At 35.6% G+C, this 17,859-nt stretch overlaps 1 protein-coding gene across 1 annotated transcript in view; it reads right to left on the reverse strand.

Annotated features, from left to right (window-relative positions):
- Nucleotides 1–7,295: 7,295 nt before the first annotated feature.
- The window catches only part of gnaz (guanine nucleotide binding protein (G protein), alpha z polypeptide), a 43,460-nt gene continuing 32,896 nt past the window's right edge, over nucleotides 7,296–17,859 (reverse strand). Inside the window, exon 3 of the mRNA XM_028462605.1 lies at nucleotides 7,296–8,777. Coding sequence (XP_028318406.1) covers nucleotides 8,433–8,777 — 345 coding nt within the window. The 3' untranslated portion in view covers nucleotides 7,296–8,432. The remainder of the gene's footprint in view (nucleotides 8,778–17,859) is intronic.

Raw genomic sequence — 17,859 nt, forward strand, 5'->3', positions numbered from 1 at the left:
TAGTGTATAGTATGGAGTGTGCCATTTTGAACACAGCCCTATAGTTTCCTTTATTTACAGTATTTAGTAAAACAACTCCTTGTAGAGACGTGATACATGGAGTTCATGGGCTGGACGTGCTAAAGTTTTGAGTTTTTTAATCATTCTATAAGGCAGGAGTTTTTAACCTTATTGGAGTCTATCTGTGCATTCGCCAATTTTTTGCTTTGTTCAAAACATTTTTTGGCAACACTTTACTTGAAGTTTTATACATAAAAGCTGACATTATTATGATTTGACACCTGTTATTAGCATGAATACGGTGTCATGAAGGCTGTCATTGAGTGTCGTTCATTACCCTAACCCGACTAGATCCCTCCACCTAACCCAAAAAATGCCAACATAGCTCCAAAGCGAATGACACTGTAGCTGATGCATGTTCATGTGGATTTGTTTGGTTTTTTCTTAAGAATTTTATATTTTGATAGTGCTTCGAGCTGAGTGTTGTTGTAATTTGTACCATATAAATAAAGTTGAATTGAAATTGAATTGAATATTCTTTGTGTGCGTGTGTTTGAGAGCCTTTGCTCTTGGTTGAGTTTTCAATAAGGCTTTCTTTTATAGTTTTCCTTTTTGCCACCATTCTCTTTGTATGTTTGTGATGTGCAGCCAGGTAAGGTACAGTAGGTCCTCACCTCTCATCATGGCAATGAAATCATTTTAATATGGACATTTATCAACTGATTCATTTATTTCCCCCACTTACGTATATCAACAAGTTATTTTTTTTCTTCTTAAAAAAACTGCAGAATTATTTGCATTTTTATTTTAGATAAGCACATGTGTCAAATGAAAAGTAAAAGAACTAAATCCATATACACATGTTGTATGAAATTCCACATTTTTTCCCATGCATGTATCACATGACAGCTGGCATTTTTAATCTCAATTTAGGAACTCTGTTTTTCCAAAATCCTACATTTTTTTTTTCCCCCTCAAATGATTTCACAAAAAGTTCCCAAATTAAATAAAAATTGGTAAAATAAATAATAATATTGAAAAAAAAATATATATCTAGAAATTAAAAACAAAATCCTGCAGGCACTGATATTTGTCACTTTTATACATTTATATATAATTTATATGTGAACGGTTGCTCGAAGGTTCCCAACATTTAGTATTTCAAGTATAATTAATTGTAGGAATATATTGTAATTTATTTTTTAAATAAAATGTAGCATTAATTAAATTATAGATAGGCTACTTATACTTTAGGATTTACTTTACATTTTTAAATCCTAATCTGAAATCTTATCAGTGAAAGCCAGTGCCTCCCCAGCCATGAACCTCACCACACGTCACTGGTTTTATCTGTCTGCCCAGTTACACGCCACCACACCCAAACGGCTGCTGATGGAAAAAAAAAATACTCACACTAGTGTCAGCAAAGGAAGGCAATTTCATGTATTTAGCTTAGTGATACAGAATTATTGAAGTTGTAGGTATGTTAAAAACATATTGATTTTTTTTATTGGGTTTCAACTGAAAGCAGTTTTTCTTTAAATGGCATTCAAAAGACGGATGAATATTTAGTTTTTTTGTTTTGCAAATTAATAAAAGGTATAGGTGTGCATATATGAGCCAAGGTTTGCTACATATAGTCAGTCTGATATATAGATATTGTATTTTTCGGACTATAAGGCGCACATAAAATCCTTATGCATGAAATTAATATGTCAAAATGTTTTAGTACAACTTTGGTAAACTATGAAGCAGCACCTCTTAATGGATTTTTGGTGCTTCAGGGCTACCGTAGTCAGGCGCCTCGTGGAGTGATATGTACCAGTACTGTGCTTCAAAATACTGAACTGAAAAGTGAGTGTAATGTTCTGTATTTTATGTGTTAAACCTGAACAATGTTGAGAGTTATTGTTAATGAGTGGAATAAAGTTTGACTTATCTGACTATTTGTTTCGCTTAATGAGCCTTAATAATAATAATAATAATAATAATAATAATAATAATAACAAACCGGTGCGCCTTATAGTCCGGCGCGCCTTCCGTATGAAAATAGACCTGGTAAGACCCATTCACTGATAGTGCGCCTTATAATCCAGTGCGCATTATAGTCTGAAAAATACGGTGTATATATATACTGTATATATACTGTATATAGGGTACAACAACTTTTAATTGAAAAAAATTGGGGAATGAAACATTTTTGGGATTAGCAAAAACAAGGTGTATATCTCTGTTAGCGCAGACTTGTAAATACATGTTCTGGACCAAACAGGGGAGTAAATGATCTTTTTACAAAGTATTTTTAAAAGATTAATGATCAGTAAATATTGAAACATTCAAGTTTTTTTTTTGTCTGACTTCGGTTGTTGACTTCCAGGAAGTGATTTAACAAAAAATCATGAGTCTGTCCTTGCCTTTTATTAAATTACCAATTATTTATGGGGCTTAGAACAAAGATTTTGCCATACATTTAATTGTTTAACCCAACTGTAGCCGTGATGAAGTAAATGCTGGCATTGTAGCCTATAATTTGACTGTTGCATGGAATATCTTAAGATTGCTAAAACCTTATTACACATTGGTGACCGAGCCACTTCAGTGTCTACTCCATATTAAACAACAACCTCTGGAAATAGAAACATGTATATAATATTTACACCATTGTAACAAAAATCCAAAAATACCTTGCAGTATGGTTTTACAATGATATAAACGCTTGTTTAAATACTCTTTTTTTTTTTTGCTACTAAAGAGCTTTTGTAATAAACTAATTGTTCAACATGAGTTTCTACACCAATTAGCGTGGAATCTGAATGGCTCTGTGTTTTGTCACCCAATCAAACATACTGTAGGTCACATTGATTCAGGAGTTATTTAATTGCATTTTATGTCCAAATTGTTTTTGCCTCAGTGGCTAGATTGTAAAAACATTTCCAGTTCAGTCACTGTGGCGTGTTAACTCAAGATTTTAACCCTTTATTTGTTGATTTCTAATGTGCTGGCCGATTGATATTTTTAAGTTTTTTTTTAGAGTTTGAGCCACAATTAATTGCTGATACGTTATCTTGTTTGAAACAAGCTTCTAAAAGGACTGGGAGAAATCTTAAAAGTCATGTATAATGCTGCTGGAGACAAACATTTTTTATTGGTGTAAGTCTGAGATCATTTGATGGAAAAGAAAGTGTAAAAAGGTTGAAATTGGTTGAAAGTTTGTTTTCATCTCCACTGTAAACACTGATGGAAAAGTTTTGTGCATTGCATTGTGGGGTGTGGAGTTCCATAGACGGATGCATAAAAGATGATTTTGCTTTATTTTTTAACAGGATTGCCCACCAAAACTCTACCAAAGTGACAACCCAAGACATTTTTAGTTTTTTAACCTGTCGGCCACAAAGGGTTAAGGTTCATGAACTCACTGTGAGTCTTGGCTCTCCACGGGGTTGTATTTCCAGTCTTTTGTTGTACACCCATGATTGTGTGTCTAATCCTAACAGTCTGATAATCAAGTATGCAGATGACACAACTATTGTTGGTTTGATTTCCTCAAATGATGAACATTTTGACTCTGGACGCCTCAAAAACCTATGAGTTGGTCTTTGATTTCAGTAAAAGTAAACCTGTACCTGTTTTTGTAAATGGTGCTGAGGTCGAAATTGTTGAAAATTGTAAATTTCTTGGGTGTGACATTGTCGAATAATCTAAGCTGGAGTTAAAATATACGTCCTGTCGTGTAAAAGTCTGGCCAGCGGCTTTTCTTTCTGCACAAATTGAAAGAATTTACTCTCAATAAGCAGATTATTTAAAAAAAAAATTTCCGCTGTGGTGTAGAAAGTCTTCTTACTTACTGGAAACTCTACAGCGAAAGAAAAGAAAGCTTTAAATGGCGTCGTCCGCTCTGCCAGTCGGACCATTTTTGAGGGCATTTACAAACAAAGACTTGTGTCTCAGGCAGTAGCCATCGAGAAGGTCCCGTTGCATCCCGACTTGTTTGAACTTCTCCCTTCTGGGAGGAGCTATAGCACCATCAAATGTGGTAAATGTTACCACAGCAAAGACTTTTTTCCCACAGGCTGTGATGTCTTTGAACGTTGCACTCTGATCAGGCTTCATTTCTTTTTTACCTTTTAATTGCGTTTTAACAAATGTCATTTTGAAACTCTACTGTAACCTTTTTACCTTATTTAACTATGTGTCTTGTTTGTTTTTAGGACCGTCTTCCATGTTTTATGAATGAATGTTTGACAGTGCACTTTGAGCTACTTACACCTTCTTTTCCAGTGTGGTTTTATTCTGCAAATGGCAAATCAACTGAATCTGAATCTGAATTTCACGGACTGAAAGTTGTGGCAAAAAGAGGCTTACATGAAAAGAACTAAATCCGGCCGCAAATTGAACACAAACTAGAACAAAAATGATGTCAAACGAATCACTGTCCTCCTTGTCTGGATAAGAAACACTAAAAAATGAAGTAAAAACTGTTCTGTTTCTGTTTACAGCAGTGGTTCCCAACCAGGGTTACATGTACTGTATACTTGATCACCTTGCTGGGGATACTTGAAAACATTTATTGATTTATGTCCTATCTAATGAGTCATTTTATAAGCCTATTTTCCGACACTGCTTTTTCATGGTTTTTCCATCGCCTGACAACAAATAGCATCAATTGGATAAACAATAATGTGGCCTTGTTTTCCTACAAAACCTTTACTAACATCATTTCAGCAAACATATTCTCTAATATGCAATATTTATGAATGCAGAGGAAATGTTTTTAATATTTGCACCTCTCAACACAAGTGAAATGTTAAACTGTACGGGTTGACCCGAATTGACTGCTGTTGTTTAAGCTACAGAGGAGAGTTCAGAGGCAAACATGTAAATAAAACAAGGGCTACGAAATTGGAGTGGCAAAGTAGTGCTCTTACTTTGAAAAGAGGCTCGAGGGGGTACACGAGACAGAAAAGATTTGGAGACACTGGTCTACGGCAGTGGTACTCAAACTTTTTATTTCTGAATCCAAGAACCCCATTTGTCCGAATGCAGCATTTTGCCTAAAAAAGTATTTAAGAACAACTGTAGTGCCTAATGTTGTGATGTGATGTGAGCGATAACACACTGATTTTGTAAATAAGTGGGATGAAACAGTATTTAGTGTCTCCTGAATTGATTTATTTCTTCAGTTTTTAATATTTCTAGTCATCTCCCATCTGATGTGGGACAAGTCTGACCTTTGTATTTTCACTCCATTGTGTTGTTTTGTGTAGTTGGTCTTTTCTTTTTATTATTCAGTATATTTTTCTTTTATTTTGTGTGTTTTGGTTGTCTCTCATGTCTTTTTTGTACATTTATCTGTTATTTTTGTGTATTTTGTAGTGATCTTGTGTATTTTTCTCTCATTTAATGTGTCTTTGTTGTTGTTTTGTGTGTTGCTGGTTATAGTATTTTTCTTTCTTATTGCGTGTGTTTTTGGTGTCATTTTGTGTATTTTGTTGATGTTTGTCTGTTGTTTTTTTTTTAATTCAGCATATTTTTCTCTTATTTTGTGTGTTTTTGTTGTCATTTTGTGAGTTGCTGGTAATATTTAGTGTGATTGCAATTTTTAACTAAAAATAAACATTGTAAAACTCCATATTGTAATGCTTTAATTAGTTAATTTTCTACTCTCTCTCTCCCTCTCTCTAAAATGTCCTCTAGGAAAAGGTTTACTGTCAATTATGTTTTGGAACAGCTCTTTCACAGTGAAAATGACGTAGAGGAAAATGTGTCTTATAGTAAAAAAAATTAGATAAATATGTTTTTCAGAGGAAAAGGGTGGGTTGTCACCAACATCAATATGGTTAATTCTGCGAGAGTCATGAATGTGCACCCCAAATTAGAAAGGCAATGGCTATCCGTACAGTTGCCATATCAATATAACAACATTCTATTTGTATGCAGCACCCCTATTTGGCCAGTTTAGGTCACGTAATGGGTCAGTCATTGGCCAGTTTAGGTCGCGTGACTAAGACCAAGACTAAACCTTAACCTAAACCTAATAGTAATCCTAACCCTATCCCTAAAAATTGTTGTGATATTGGGTTATAACCTAACCCTAACCCTAAGACGCTCCGTACATGTACTTCGGTAACCGTACCAATAGCACCGGGGGTTGTCCTTACGGCAACCGTTCAAATGGACACTTTCAATTAGGAAAGATTTGGATAAAATATTTTCAAGATACGCTAATGCTAAATTTCTCTTTCAAGTACCCCCTGTAGTGCCATCACGTACCCCTAAAGGTACACGTACCCCCGTTTGAGAAACACTGGTCTACAGGACTCCTCATCCCACAATGCAATGCACGACACTTTTCTGACAATGTCAATAAGCGCAGTGTTTCATTCGACTCTTCCCCATCCCTTCCGTTTTCCTACCCTGACTCTCTCTTCCCTGTTCCCTTCCCCCTCACCGAGGTGTAACACTGCTCTTTCTTTTTATATCCTCCCTTTAATAAAGTTTTTCTTACCCTTCCTTAGGGAGGGCTAATGATGATCACAATTATGCAAAAAAAATAATAATAAATGTATTTAATTGCAATAACAAAACATGCATTGTTGTCATGAAAAGATTGCACTACATGTAGTGTTGACACCTGTAAAACTTTTGCATTTTTTTTTTCAAGCAAATGATTTTTGATTTATTGATCTGTGAGGCCTACACTGTGTTGATGTTGAGAATAAATGTTTGAGAGAGTCAAAAATGTAAAAAAAAAAAAAAAAAAGACATGCGCTGCCCAAAAACACATTAGCACCACCTTGAACATTTGCATAAGTCGATTTATTGATATTTATTGTCCTTTTATATCTTTTTTCCCCCCCACTGTTTGTCATTTGTTGAAGTGGACATCCTGTGAAGTTAAGCCTGAAGCCCTTTGCTGAGTTTCTTCTCTAAACTGAAAAGAAAGGGCAAGAGGAGAATTGGAGAGGAATCTTCCTCCTGTATATCTCTCACTCTCTCTTTATCTCACTTACAGTATGCCGACTCCACCTTTATTTTCATTTGTTTGAACAATGAGTGTACCTTACAGTATATTTACACATCATACCGACTGACTGTTTAACAAGTTCCACTTAAATGCAGGGAAGATTGAGCTCTCAAGGTTAGCGTCCATAGTTTTTTTTCTCTTTTTTTCTTCCACATTCCGCTGCCCTTTGATCCACTTCCTCCTCTCATGCCTCTCGTGTGGCTTTTTCTTTGTCGGCTTCGCAACCAGCAGCAGCACCACGATCGTCATCATCACCGTATTCTTTTTCCCATCATCATCACTATCATGACAATATGATTACCATTATATATTTATATAACTCTTCATTTCAATAGAATCCTCTCTTACAACTGTACAATCGTACACAGTGTTTGAATTTTATATATTAGTTTGGGAATATATTTAAAACTTAACAGGAGGAAATCATAAGTCCAAAAAGAAAATATATTAGTATTCCAAAGTAACAAAATCATGCATCTTTTTAAAGCGTTTGTTCTTTTAGAACATTAGAAGAAGGAAAAAATAAGTAAAATTTGACATGTGGGACTCAGATTTATTTACAAACTGATGTTGGCACGGTTTTGTTGTCTTTTGCTGGAAACTGGAATGATCTTAAATACTTTTGACTCTGCTGAGTGTCACATACTGTTGGAAATTTTAATACAGTGACCTGAAAAAGGCAGGTTTTTGAGAATTCTTTTTTTTTTTTTTTTTTTAAAGCACAGAGGTTAAAGGATAGAGAGAAAAGTGACAATGGAGGAACGACAAGGGGTGGGGGTTGGGGGTGATTCAGAACAGAACAGTGTGTAGAAAACATAATTTTACTCTAACTTCAGACTGTGGCAGTTTCTTTTTGGATAAAAATACTGTGACATCATGTCTTCTGACTTCTTTTCTCCTCCAGAGATCAGAGCTCCAGGTTGGCTTCGACATAGTTTTAGTCAAAGCAGCCGCGTTTCAACTCAGGCAAAACCAAACAAAAGGAGACAAACAAGTGAAAGCCACCGTTGCGGTCCTTCCAACTCGGTCTCAGGGTTTGGCAGGCAGAATGGAGTCGCTGCTTCCACTGTCTGCTTGTCAAACAAGTGCTTGACTGTTGATTTAAACATTTCGTGTGAGCAAACAATAAAGGTGTGTGTCGGTGTGTGTGTGTGTGTGTGTGTGTCTGGGTGTCTCTGCATACTCGTATTCAGTGCAAACACATTGGGTAAAAATCCCATTTTCACCAGTTGAATCTACAGTATAGTCCTTTCCTGACCTTCTTGCTACCTTCTCAGGTCTCTGTCGCACATCTTTAAAAGAAAGAATCTGCCAGACAACTGACGGGCCTTTGTTTCTCTGGCCTGATAACCAACCATCCAATTGTCCCCGCCCCCACCCCCGCCATTTAAGCACCCATCGTCAGGTCCTAGCACAGCCCGATGTACTTGAGATTGTTCTGGATGATCACGTCCGTGACAGCATCAAACACAAACTGGATGTTGCTGGTATCAGTGGCACAGGTGAAGTGCGAATAGATCTCCTTGGTCTCCTTGTTGCGGTTGAGGTCCTCAAACTGCCGTTGCACGTAGACGGCCGCCTCCTCGTAGGTGTTCTGACCTTTGTAGTCAGGGAAGCACACTGTCAGAGGAATGCGTTTTATCTTCTCGGCCAACAGATCCTTCTTGTTTAGGAAGAGGATGAGCGACGTGTTGGTGAACCAGTTGTTGTTGCAGATGGAGTCGAACAGACGCAAGCTCTCGGCCATACGGCTCTGTGTGCACCAAGGAGAAAAACAGCGCATGGTTAAAAGAATTTACTGATCAAGAGCAGTGAATTGTTCTAGACAACAATAGAAACGTGTAAAGCAGGACTGTTTGACCACAATTTTAGTTCGGCAACATTTTGAAGCAACTTAAGCAGGGCCCAGACATTTTCCAAGACCTCAAGCCAAATGTAATTATTGATGCAAATGTATGTAAAGAACAAACCAAGAATTATTAACCAACTTTACAAAAAAAACCCCTGAAATTTACAATTTAAAACTTTCCTTAAAATGTAAAGCAGTAGTGCAGAGACTCAAACTCAAATAGAAAGTAAACATCTTATTATATCATGATTTTTTGAAAAGTTCTTTCACATTAAAAGTGTTCCCTCGGTATCCTTAAAAAAGCTTAAATTCCTGAATCTAAAAATAAGGCCTTAATTGTCATTAAAATGCGTAAAATCAGTGTTTCAAAAGTCTTACAATTTAACACATAATAAGTATGATTTTATGATTGTAATTAGTCTCACCTTTCAAAATAAATGGTAACATTTATATAACACTACAAATCAGTGACGTGGTTGTAGCGGGACTCTATGCAGATGCGTCACATCATGCTTGTAGCAACTTTCAGCAACATGGGGAAATGTAAACAATTTCCCCAATTTTCTTAATGGTTTTTTATTTTTTGTATTTTTGTTGTTTTATAGATTTCTGGCTATTTTTGTAGTCGTCTTGTGTGTATTTGAAGTGATTTTGTGTATTTTAATCTGTTTTTTTTTGGGTGTATTTTACTGTCATTTTGTGTATTTTTGTGTGTTTACTTTGGGGGGCCACCAGTTACACGTCTGCACTAGACACTGGAAAAATTGACCTTAACTTTATGTTATTGATGTGGCGTTTTTATCCCTCATTTGCGTTTAATTGATTAATGAATCCCCTTTCTAACTGATGACTGCTGTGCACAGCTGTGAACCCTGAGGCTGGTTTCACACTGCCAATGTCTCATTTCTGAGATTTCACAGTAAAGGTGCATAATTTATGTTCAATGACAACAAATGAGCCTAATTGACGTAGTTGATGATGAGAAGAGAATGGTGATTAATCACTGAGCCACGGGGGAGGGGCAAGGGAGCCATAATGATAAACCACGAGTTGGGTTAAAGTTAGACCCTCAGTTGAATAGCCCTGGTATACTGAAGTGGTTATACTGAAGGCGAGCCCCCTGCATAGGGCGACCGTGGCTCAGGTGGTAGTAGGTCGTCTTCTGATCGAGAGGTTGGGGGTTCGATCCAACTATGTGTCGAAGTGTCCATGGGCAAGACACTGAACCCTAAGTTGCTCCCAGTGGTCGACTAGCGCCTTGCATGGCAGTCCTGTCCCACTGGTGTGTGAATGTGAGAGTGATTGGGTGAATGAGCTGATATGTAAAGCGCTTTGAGACTGCTTCAGTGTGGTGATAAAGCGCTATATAAAATCAAGTCCATTTACCATTTAATACCATCACAATGAAGTATTATCAAAGTAAAGTACAACTCTGTTTTCAGCAATAACAGGTTTATAACTATTACACATCCTGTCATTCTGATACTGTAATAACACCTGTATTAACAACGTATCAGTGCAACAACTTACTCTTATTTCTATTAATTTAAGAAATGTCTCTAACCACATTATCCCTGGAAACAGAGAAAACTGTAGGGAAGACTTTTCAGCTCTCCCGTCGGAATAATGTCAATTAAAACTCAGAGAGGTGTGTGTGTGTGTGTGTGTGTGTGGAATAGATTAATGCAGGGGTGGAGCGGTGATTTTAAAAGTGAGGGTGTTCTAAGGCTGGGGCAACCGTCAACTCCCAATTTATTTTATTAAATGAATTTACTAAAACTATGATGGTATTGAGTCAGTGATACACAACATGAGGCTCTTTACATCTTGATTTTAATTATTATTCCCCCAGAAAACCTTAAAAAGGGGGAATCTTTTAACCCCTTTTTAGCTTTTTCTTTGGCCATTTTGCAACTTCCTTTGTCCCATTTTACACTTTTTTGTTTTTTTCAGATTTTAGCTGCCTTTTGCCAATAAATATCCCTTTTTCCAAATTTTTGTCCATTTTTGCAAGTTCTTTTGACATTTTTATCCAATTTTTGTTGATTATTTCATAATTTTGTGCTACTTTTCATTGAAATAACTTACCTTTTGCAGAATAAATACCACTTGTTTTCTTTTTTCCCTACATTTTGCCTCTTTTTGTTCCACATTTTTGCCTTTTTTCACTAATGTTTGCCACATTTTGCGAATTTAAGCTACCTTTTGGCATTACATTCCACCTGATTCCTCTTTTTCAGCACTCTTGACTGCTTTTGGCTCATCTTTAGTCACTTTTCACCCTTTTCTTGCCAGGTTTTTGTCACTTTTGGACCATTTTTTGCCATTGTTTACCTTCCCGGCAGGGCGGCCCTGTCAAACGGCTGGCTGTGATTGGCTTGATCACCATTCGATCAATCTAACTGGACCAATACGTTTTCAACAATGAATCCCTCTATAAAAGTGAGGACGATGAAATATGTCTTTATGAAAGTTCAGGTGTCGCATCCCCTGCATCCCCCACGGCTGAGAAGCGCCTAGATTAATGCCTCCTTTACAGTTAGTGATCATGTGACGTGGAAGGTAGAAGAGAAAACAAAGAAGAAGTGAAGTGAAGTGATGATGGCAGCTGCTGGCATGTGGCAGCTGGCCAGTAGCTCGTGACTGGGATGTCGTCAAATGAAGGCTCGCTATTTAAAAGGTTACAGAAACAACATGATGCTCTGAGCAAATCACAAGCTCTGCACCGCATGGAAAAGGACAGGGAGGCCAGGAATGAGGCATTAGAATAGATTATATACTGTACGTGCACTGTATTTAGAGGAAAACCTTGTTTGTGTAGCATCACAAAGACACATTTGATTCTTTTCAAATTTAGAATCTGTGCAGTTGTTTTTTTTTATAAAAATGTCATGACTAATCAAGGTTATAAACCAAAGCTGCATGCAGTATTATTGGTTCAGAGCTCACATTAGCATAATCCAATTGCTTTTTGTTCATCAAAATAATACGATTTTTTTTTTTTTTGTGTAAAATGTAGAGTTTTTTTAATGTTAGGGATGGAAAAAATAATCATATTTAAAATAGAACATCATATGAAAGCAAGTCATAATTATGAGTTAGTAAAGTCATAATTATGAGACACAAACTCATAATTATGAGATACAAACTGAGCATTTGCAGTCTACCCACACTGACGGTGTTGTTAATTACACGTTAAATAATAATTCATTGAAAACACGTGTTTTTTCAGTTCTTAGAATTCAACACATGGAACATAGTGTAAAACAGTGGTTCTCAAACGTTTTTGACTGAAGTACCCCTTTCTCTTATTTTTGTATCCAAGTACTGTACCCCCTTTGTCCAACTATATTTTGCTCAGAAAACGATTTAAAAAAAACCAAAAAAAAAAAAACTATCGACCATAATGATTGAATGAATGAGTGATAACACATTTTAAAGTATCTCATTTTGTAAATAAGTGGAAAGAAACAGAATTTCTCATAGTTATGAATTTACTAACTCACAATTATGACTTGCCATAAGGATTTTTATTTTTATTTTTTTAGTGGCGGAAATGTTTCTTTGCAACTTAACATAAAAAAAAATATTTTCTCATATTTATGATTTTCTTTCTCATAATTATGACTTTCTTTCTCATAATTATGTCTTCTTCTCATTTTTATGACTTTCTCAGAATTATGACTTGCCATAGTTGTTTTTTTTATTTTTATTTAGTGGCGGAAACATTTATTTGCAACTTTACATAAAAAACGATTTTCTCATTATTATAAATTCTTTCTCATAATTATGACTTTTTCCTCATTTTTATGACTTTTTCAGAATTATGACTTGCCATAGTTTTTTTATTTATTTTTTTAGTGGCATAAATGTTTATTTGCAACTGTACATAAAAATAATTTTCTCATAATTATGTCTTTTTCTCATTTGTATGACTTTCTCATAATTATAACTTTACTAACTCACAATTATGATTTTTTTTATTATTGGCTGAAACGTTTTTTTTATAACTTTACTTAAAAAAACATTCTCGTAATTATGTTTTTTTCTCATAATTTTTTATAACTTTCTCTGAATTATGACTTGCCATAGTTTTTTAATTCATTATTTTAGTTGCGTAAACATTTATTTGCATTACATAAAAAATACATTTCTCATAATTATGACTTTCTCATATTTATGACTTGCCATAGTTTTTTATATTATTAATTTTAGTGGCGGAAACGTTTATTTGCAATGTTACATTAAAAACAATTTTCTCATAATTATGGCTTTCTTTCTCTTAATGATGACTTTTTCTCATTTTTATGACTTTCTCATAATTATGACTTTACTAACTCACAATGATGACTCTTATTTTTAGTAAAAATGGGCTTCCATGCTATAGCCTCACTTCATAATGGAAAAGACATCAACGCTACTGGCTGAGTTTATTCTTTTTTTCACACAGAATAGGGCTGAAAAACATTTCCATTGAATACGCGACGTGTCCCACTGGGATTGACGCTGTTTCACACCATTTGTGTCGACTGCTCACCTCCGCTAAAACAAAAGCTGTCCAGTGGAAACTGGAGTACAGTAGCTGAGCTTCAGGGAGCCTCTCTCTCTTAACCTGGAAACTACTGTACTTGTACAGTAAGCATTTCTAATGGAGGAAGGGGGGATGGGGTTGGGGGCGTTGAGCTGAAGTATGCTGTAGCTTTGTGCAAACTGGTCGCACTTAATGCACACGGACACACGCACTCACTCATCCCCCACATCACTGTACTCAAGAGAGACACAAGCCTTAATTAAGCTTAAGTATTAATGAGGAATTTCTCAGCAATGTCGTAAAAACTACTCATTTAAGGAAGCAGCCACAGTTTTTTTTTTCTTGTTATTATTAATTGTATTTTAAAGGTCACTGCCTCACAGGAAACAGTGGTGGGCTTTTTTTTTTTTTTTTTTTTGTCCAGTTTGTTTGTCCTGCTCCACCTCAAAGTGATATTATTCAAGCTGCTCTCTGTCTGTCTATTCCTCCACTCTTTAATTACAGATGTGATCATCACGAGCAACAACAGACAAACTAATATTAGGATTTAGGGACTTTTTGAGTCCTTGTGACACATTTATTTCTTGTTTCTTGTACAAACCCGTTCATTGTTAGTATTTGTTGAGGTTTTATGGATTTAAGAACATTAAATGGATAAAGTAGGCTACGTGTAAACTACACAGAACTTCTTTTATTTCTGCTGTTATCCACAGCGTAACATATTCCTGCCAATCCTTACCTGTCTGAGCATTATTTGGAAGGAAAAGCTGGTTATAGGTTAATGGATAAAATGCAGCCAAAGATTACCTAGGATACACAGAAATCAGGAAATAACGCTATTGTGGTTAAAAAAAAAAACAAACAAACGAAAAAAAAAAAAAACCCAGAATGATATAAATCAAACATAAAAAAAAAACAATTTATTTTATAAATTATTAGCAATTTAAAACCAGAATAAACAATAAGCAAGTTGCAATGCTACTAACAAAATCTATTTAATAAGGGTTTTAAAAATAAATAATAGTCATATTCCTTCCTCAATAAACTTTTGCTCTGTTATTTTAAAGGCGTCTCATTAACTAACAACATGAGTTTGTTTTCCCCTCTAACTTTGAATACTCATTAACAATTAATTTCTGTCAAAACAGTATTGCATCATATGAACCCCTTAATTACAGAGTAGTAACCTCAGTGATTTCCCATTAGTCTGACAAAAGGGAAGTGACTAAATATTTTATACAATTAGTGTCAGAAACAAGAGATTTAAAGGCACCAACCAGTGAAAACGCTGCTTCATGTTTTCATTCCCTCATCCTCTTTTCTCCATCTTCAAAAGAACAACAACACCCGACATAAAAGAAATAGTCATCAAACCCTTTTTTTTATCCCCAATGTTGTACATAACAGGTAATTAATTCTTGCCGAAGTGAATTAAATAAAAATCTGTGTGTGTGTGTGTGTGTGTGTGTGTGTGCGAACAGGCACGAGCTGCTCATCACTGTTTTTCCTTTTTTTCTCGCAGACACTGAATTTGCTGCAGTTGTTCAGCCCCAGCTGTTGCATATTCATATTAACACACACACGCACACACACACCAGCTCACAACACCTGCGTGCACACACTCATGTACAACTCATCTATTCTCCTCTATGTTGTTGTTGTTTAGCATGCATGCCACACGCACTCATCCACACGCGCACGCATCTTCCCCTCCCGAGTCACAGCTCACTGTCAACAGCACAGGATTAGGAGCATTTGACTGGCTTGTTGCTAAGCAACAGTAACCAGGGTTACCGATTCATTATGAAGACAGGGATGGGACAGGGAAAATGCACCAGGGAATGGGTTGATGGGTAAATGTACTGTAATTATTGTGCTGTATTTTCCGTCTTGGGTGAGTCGGTGCATTGAAATGGAACCAATGTCATTCAGGTTTTGCAAAATGTTTGTTTTCACCCTCGTGTGTCAGTGTAGAAAGCTTTGCAGGCTGGTGAAATATCACTGAGGCGCGCACGCATGGGCAAAGACACAGCAGTTTTTCATTTTCACTATTTCATCTTTTCAGTTATTTTAACAACTATTTAAATATCCATCCACATGCGCTGTTACAAAACACTATTTATCATTATTCCTAGCTTTGCTACTTCGGGGATATATGAGAACATCTTCCACAATTATAAGAGAAATAAAAAAAAAACTAGCAACTAGTACAAGTTGTTCTAGTACAACTGTGAGTCCTGTCTACGCTGGATAATCTGTGTTCATAGCATTGCTAGAATGGATAGAATATAATATGATATATAATAACCTTGTAGTGCTTAAACAAATGTATCACATTGTCCTCCATCTCACTACTATGGTGTAAAAACAACATCAACAAACTGATCAGATTGATCAATTGAAGACCAATCAAACTGCCTATTATTTAATACAGTTCGTTTTAGGCCAGTGAGTTGTTTATTTTCTCATTCCTTCTCATTTATGTTGGTTTTTTTATCATTTTATCATCACTTCCTTTTTAATGAGGTTAATTCCTATTCATCTTTACAGCAGAGTCACCTCCCGAGTTACCAATGTTCAATTACCATTACAGTTACCAGCATTTTTACCAATTACTATTAAATTACAATCATTATTTTATCCTCAAAGTCGATTACAATTACATTCTCAGTTACTGAGCCTGAAATAAATAACCTAATAAAAGTGAACCTTCCTCTTGTGTTAGCTTTCTGTTAGCATCTCTTATGATAACGGGTCCCAAATCAGCTGCAAAATACACTAAAAACAAATATCAATCATCTAATTTCTTTCCTATTTATTGGTTGCCTTGTTAGGCTTCCTAATCAATGAAAATATGTATTTTAATATTTTTGGTGTGGGCGTCTGAGCCTTTTTTGTGTCAATATAACCCTACATTTATATACTTTTAAAATGGTAAAATGAGGGAAAGCTTGATATGAAACATATTTTAATAATTGTTAACTACGTATGTGTAGAACTGTACATAGAACTGTAACATGGTTCCCCAGTTTAGTGTTAAATTATAATTGACAGTTTTTTTTTTTTTGTTTTTTTTTTTAAACTTTTTATTAATAATTGAAATTTTTTTTGGGGAATTTTCAGGGCAATTACAATTACAGTCAATTATCTAAACTTTATTTACTATTACGACAGCAACAGATTTTTACAATTATAATTATGCCATAATTGTAATTAATTATCAACTACCTGATTACAATTGTAATTGACTCAAACCCTGCTGTCTATTATTTAACACAGTTAGTTTTAGGCTAGTTAGTGGTTTATTTTTTGTATTCTTTTTTTCTTCTAATTTTATTATCGTTTAATTTTTTAATGAGGTTAATTCCTATTCATCTGTACAGCAGAGTCACCTGGTTTTCTCCGTGCACATCTTGGTGTGACTTGAGCACAGCTAACCCTATTAATACTGGTATATTGTGCCTAATCAGTAGTCGCACAGAACAGTTGCCATAGATTGCACTGAATTACATAATAACATTACATATTGCTGTAACCATGAAAAAGAGCCTACTTGTGAAATCAGGCCATGCAAATCTGTCATTTGGAAGCAGACTCTTTGTCTGATTGATTAAACTGACAGCTTGTTTGGAATGTAAACCCCTCCCCTCATGGATTACACACTTGGATTTGTCTCAATCTCCCATGTCACCATTTTAGCTGGAACCAGTTTGTTTTTTTTTTTTTTTAATTTTAAAGTTGTTACAAACCTGTTCAGATTTTATTTATTTAAAATAAACTAGAAATGCAAATAAACAAGATTTTGGGATCTTCTATAGTGGAAAACAGGGTAATGACTTTCCTTAGTTACTTTGCGTAAACGCCAGGTGCTGAATTTCTCGTTTGCGTTTGGAAATATAGCGCAGGATTTTTAGACGTAAAAAAGTCAACAATTAGTACCAACAGGGATTCTGTAGTGTAGTAACTTATGTTAAGTTATGGTTAATTCCTCTTTAAAGCAAAATGAAAGTTAATTCCTCTTTTACCTGACCTTGTAAACACATAATTCCTAATGCTCATTTAATTCTGAATTAAAGTTCATTCCGAATTCGGTGGCTGGTTTATTTCGTTTTTTAATTCCGAATTAGATAATTCATCTTTCTTGTAAACGCTTAACTTGGTTAAAGCCGCTTTAAGTTTATTAGGATTGTTTTGCGCTTGCGCGACTTGCGGCGACGACGCGCTGGTGACAACATAATCCAAGATGGCGGCGGCCCGGATTCCAGCTTGGACTATTTAATAAGAGCCTTAAAAGACATGGATATAATGAAAAGAGTGGATGGACGGAGGCATAAACATGCAGACTTTCACACGGACGCACACGGACCTCGGTAAACACGGTAAACGGAACAGGCTTCACTGGATGGCTGGCACTAGGACCCGGAGGCGGAGTAAATGCGTCACTGTACTGCATTC

The sequence above is a fragment of the Gouania willdenowi genome, chromosome 12 (assembly GCF_900634775.1).
Source record: "Gouania willdenowi chromosome 12, fGouWil2.1, whole genome shotgun sequence".
NCBI lineage: Eukaryota > Metazoa > Chordata > Actinopteri > Blenniiformes > Gobiesocidae > Gouania > Gouania willdenowi.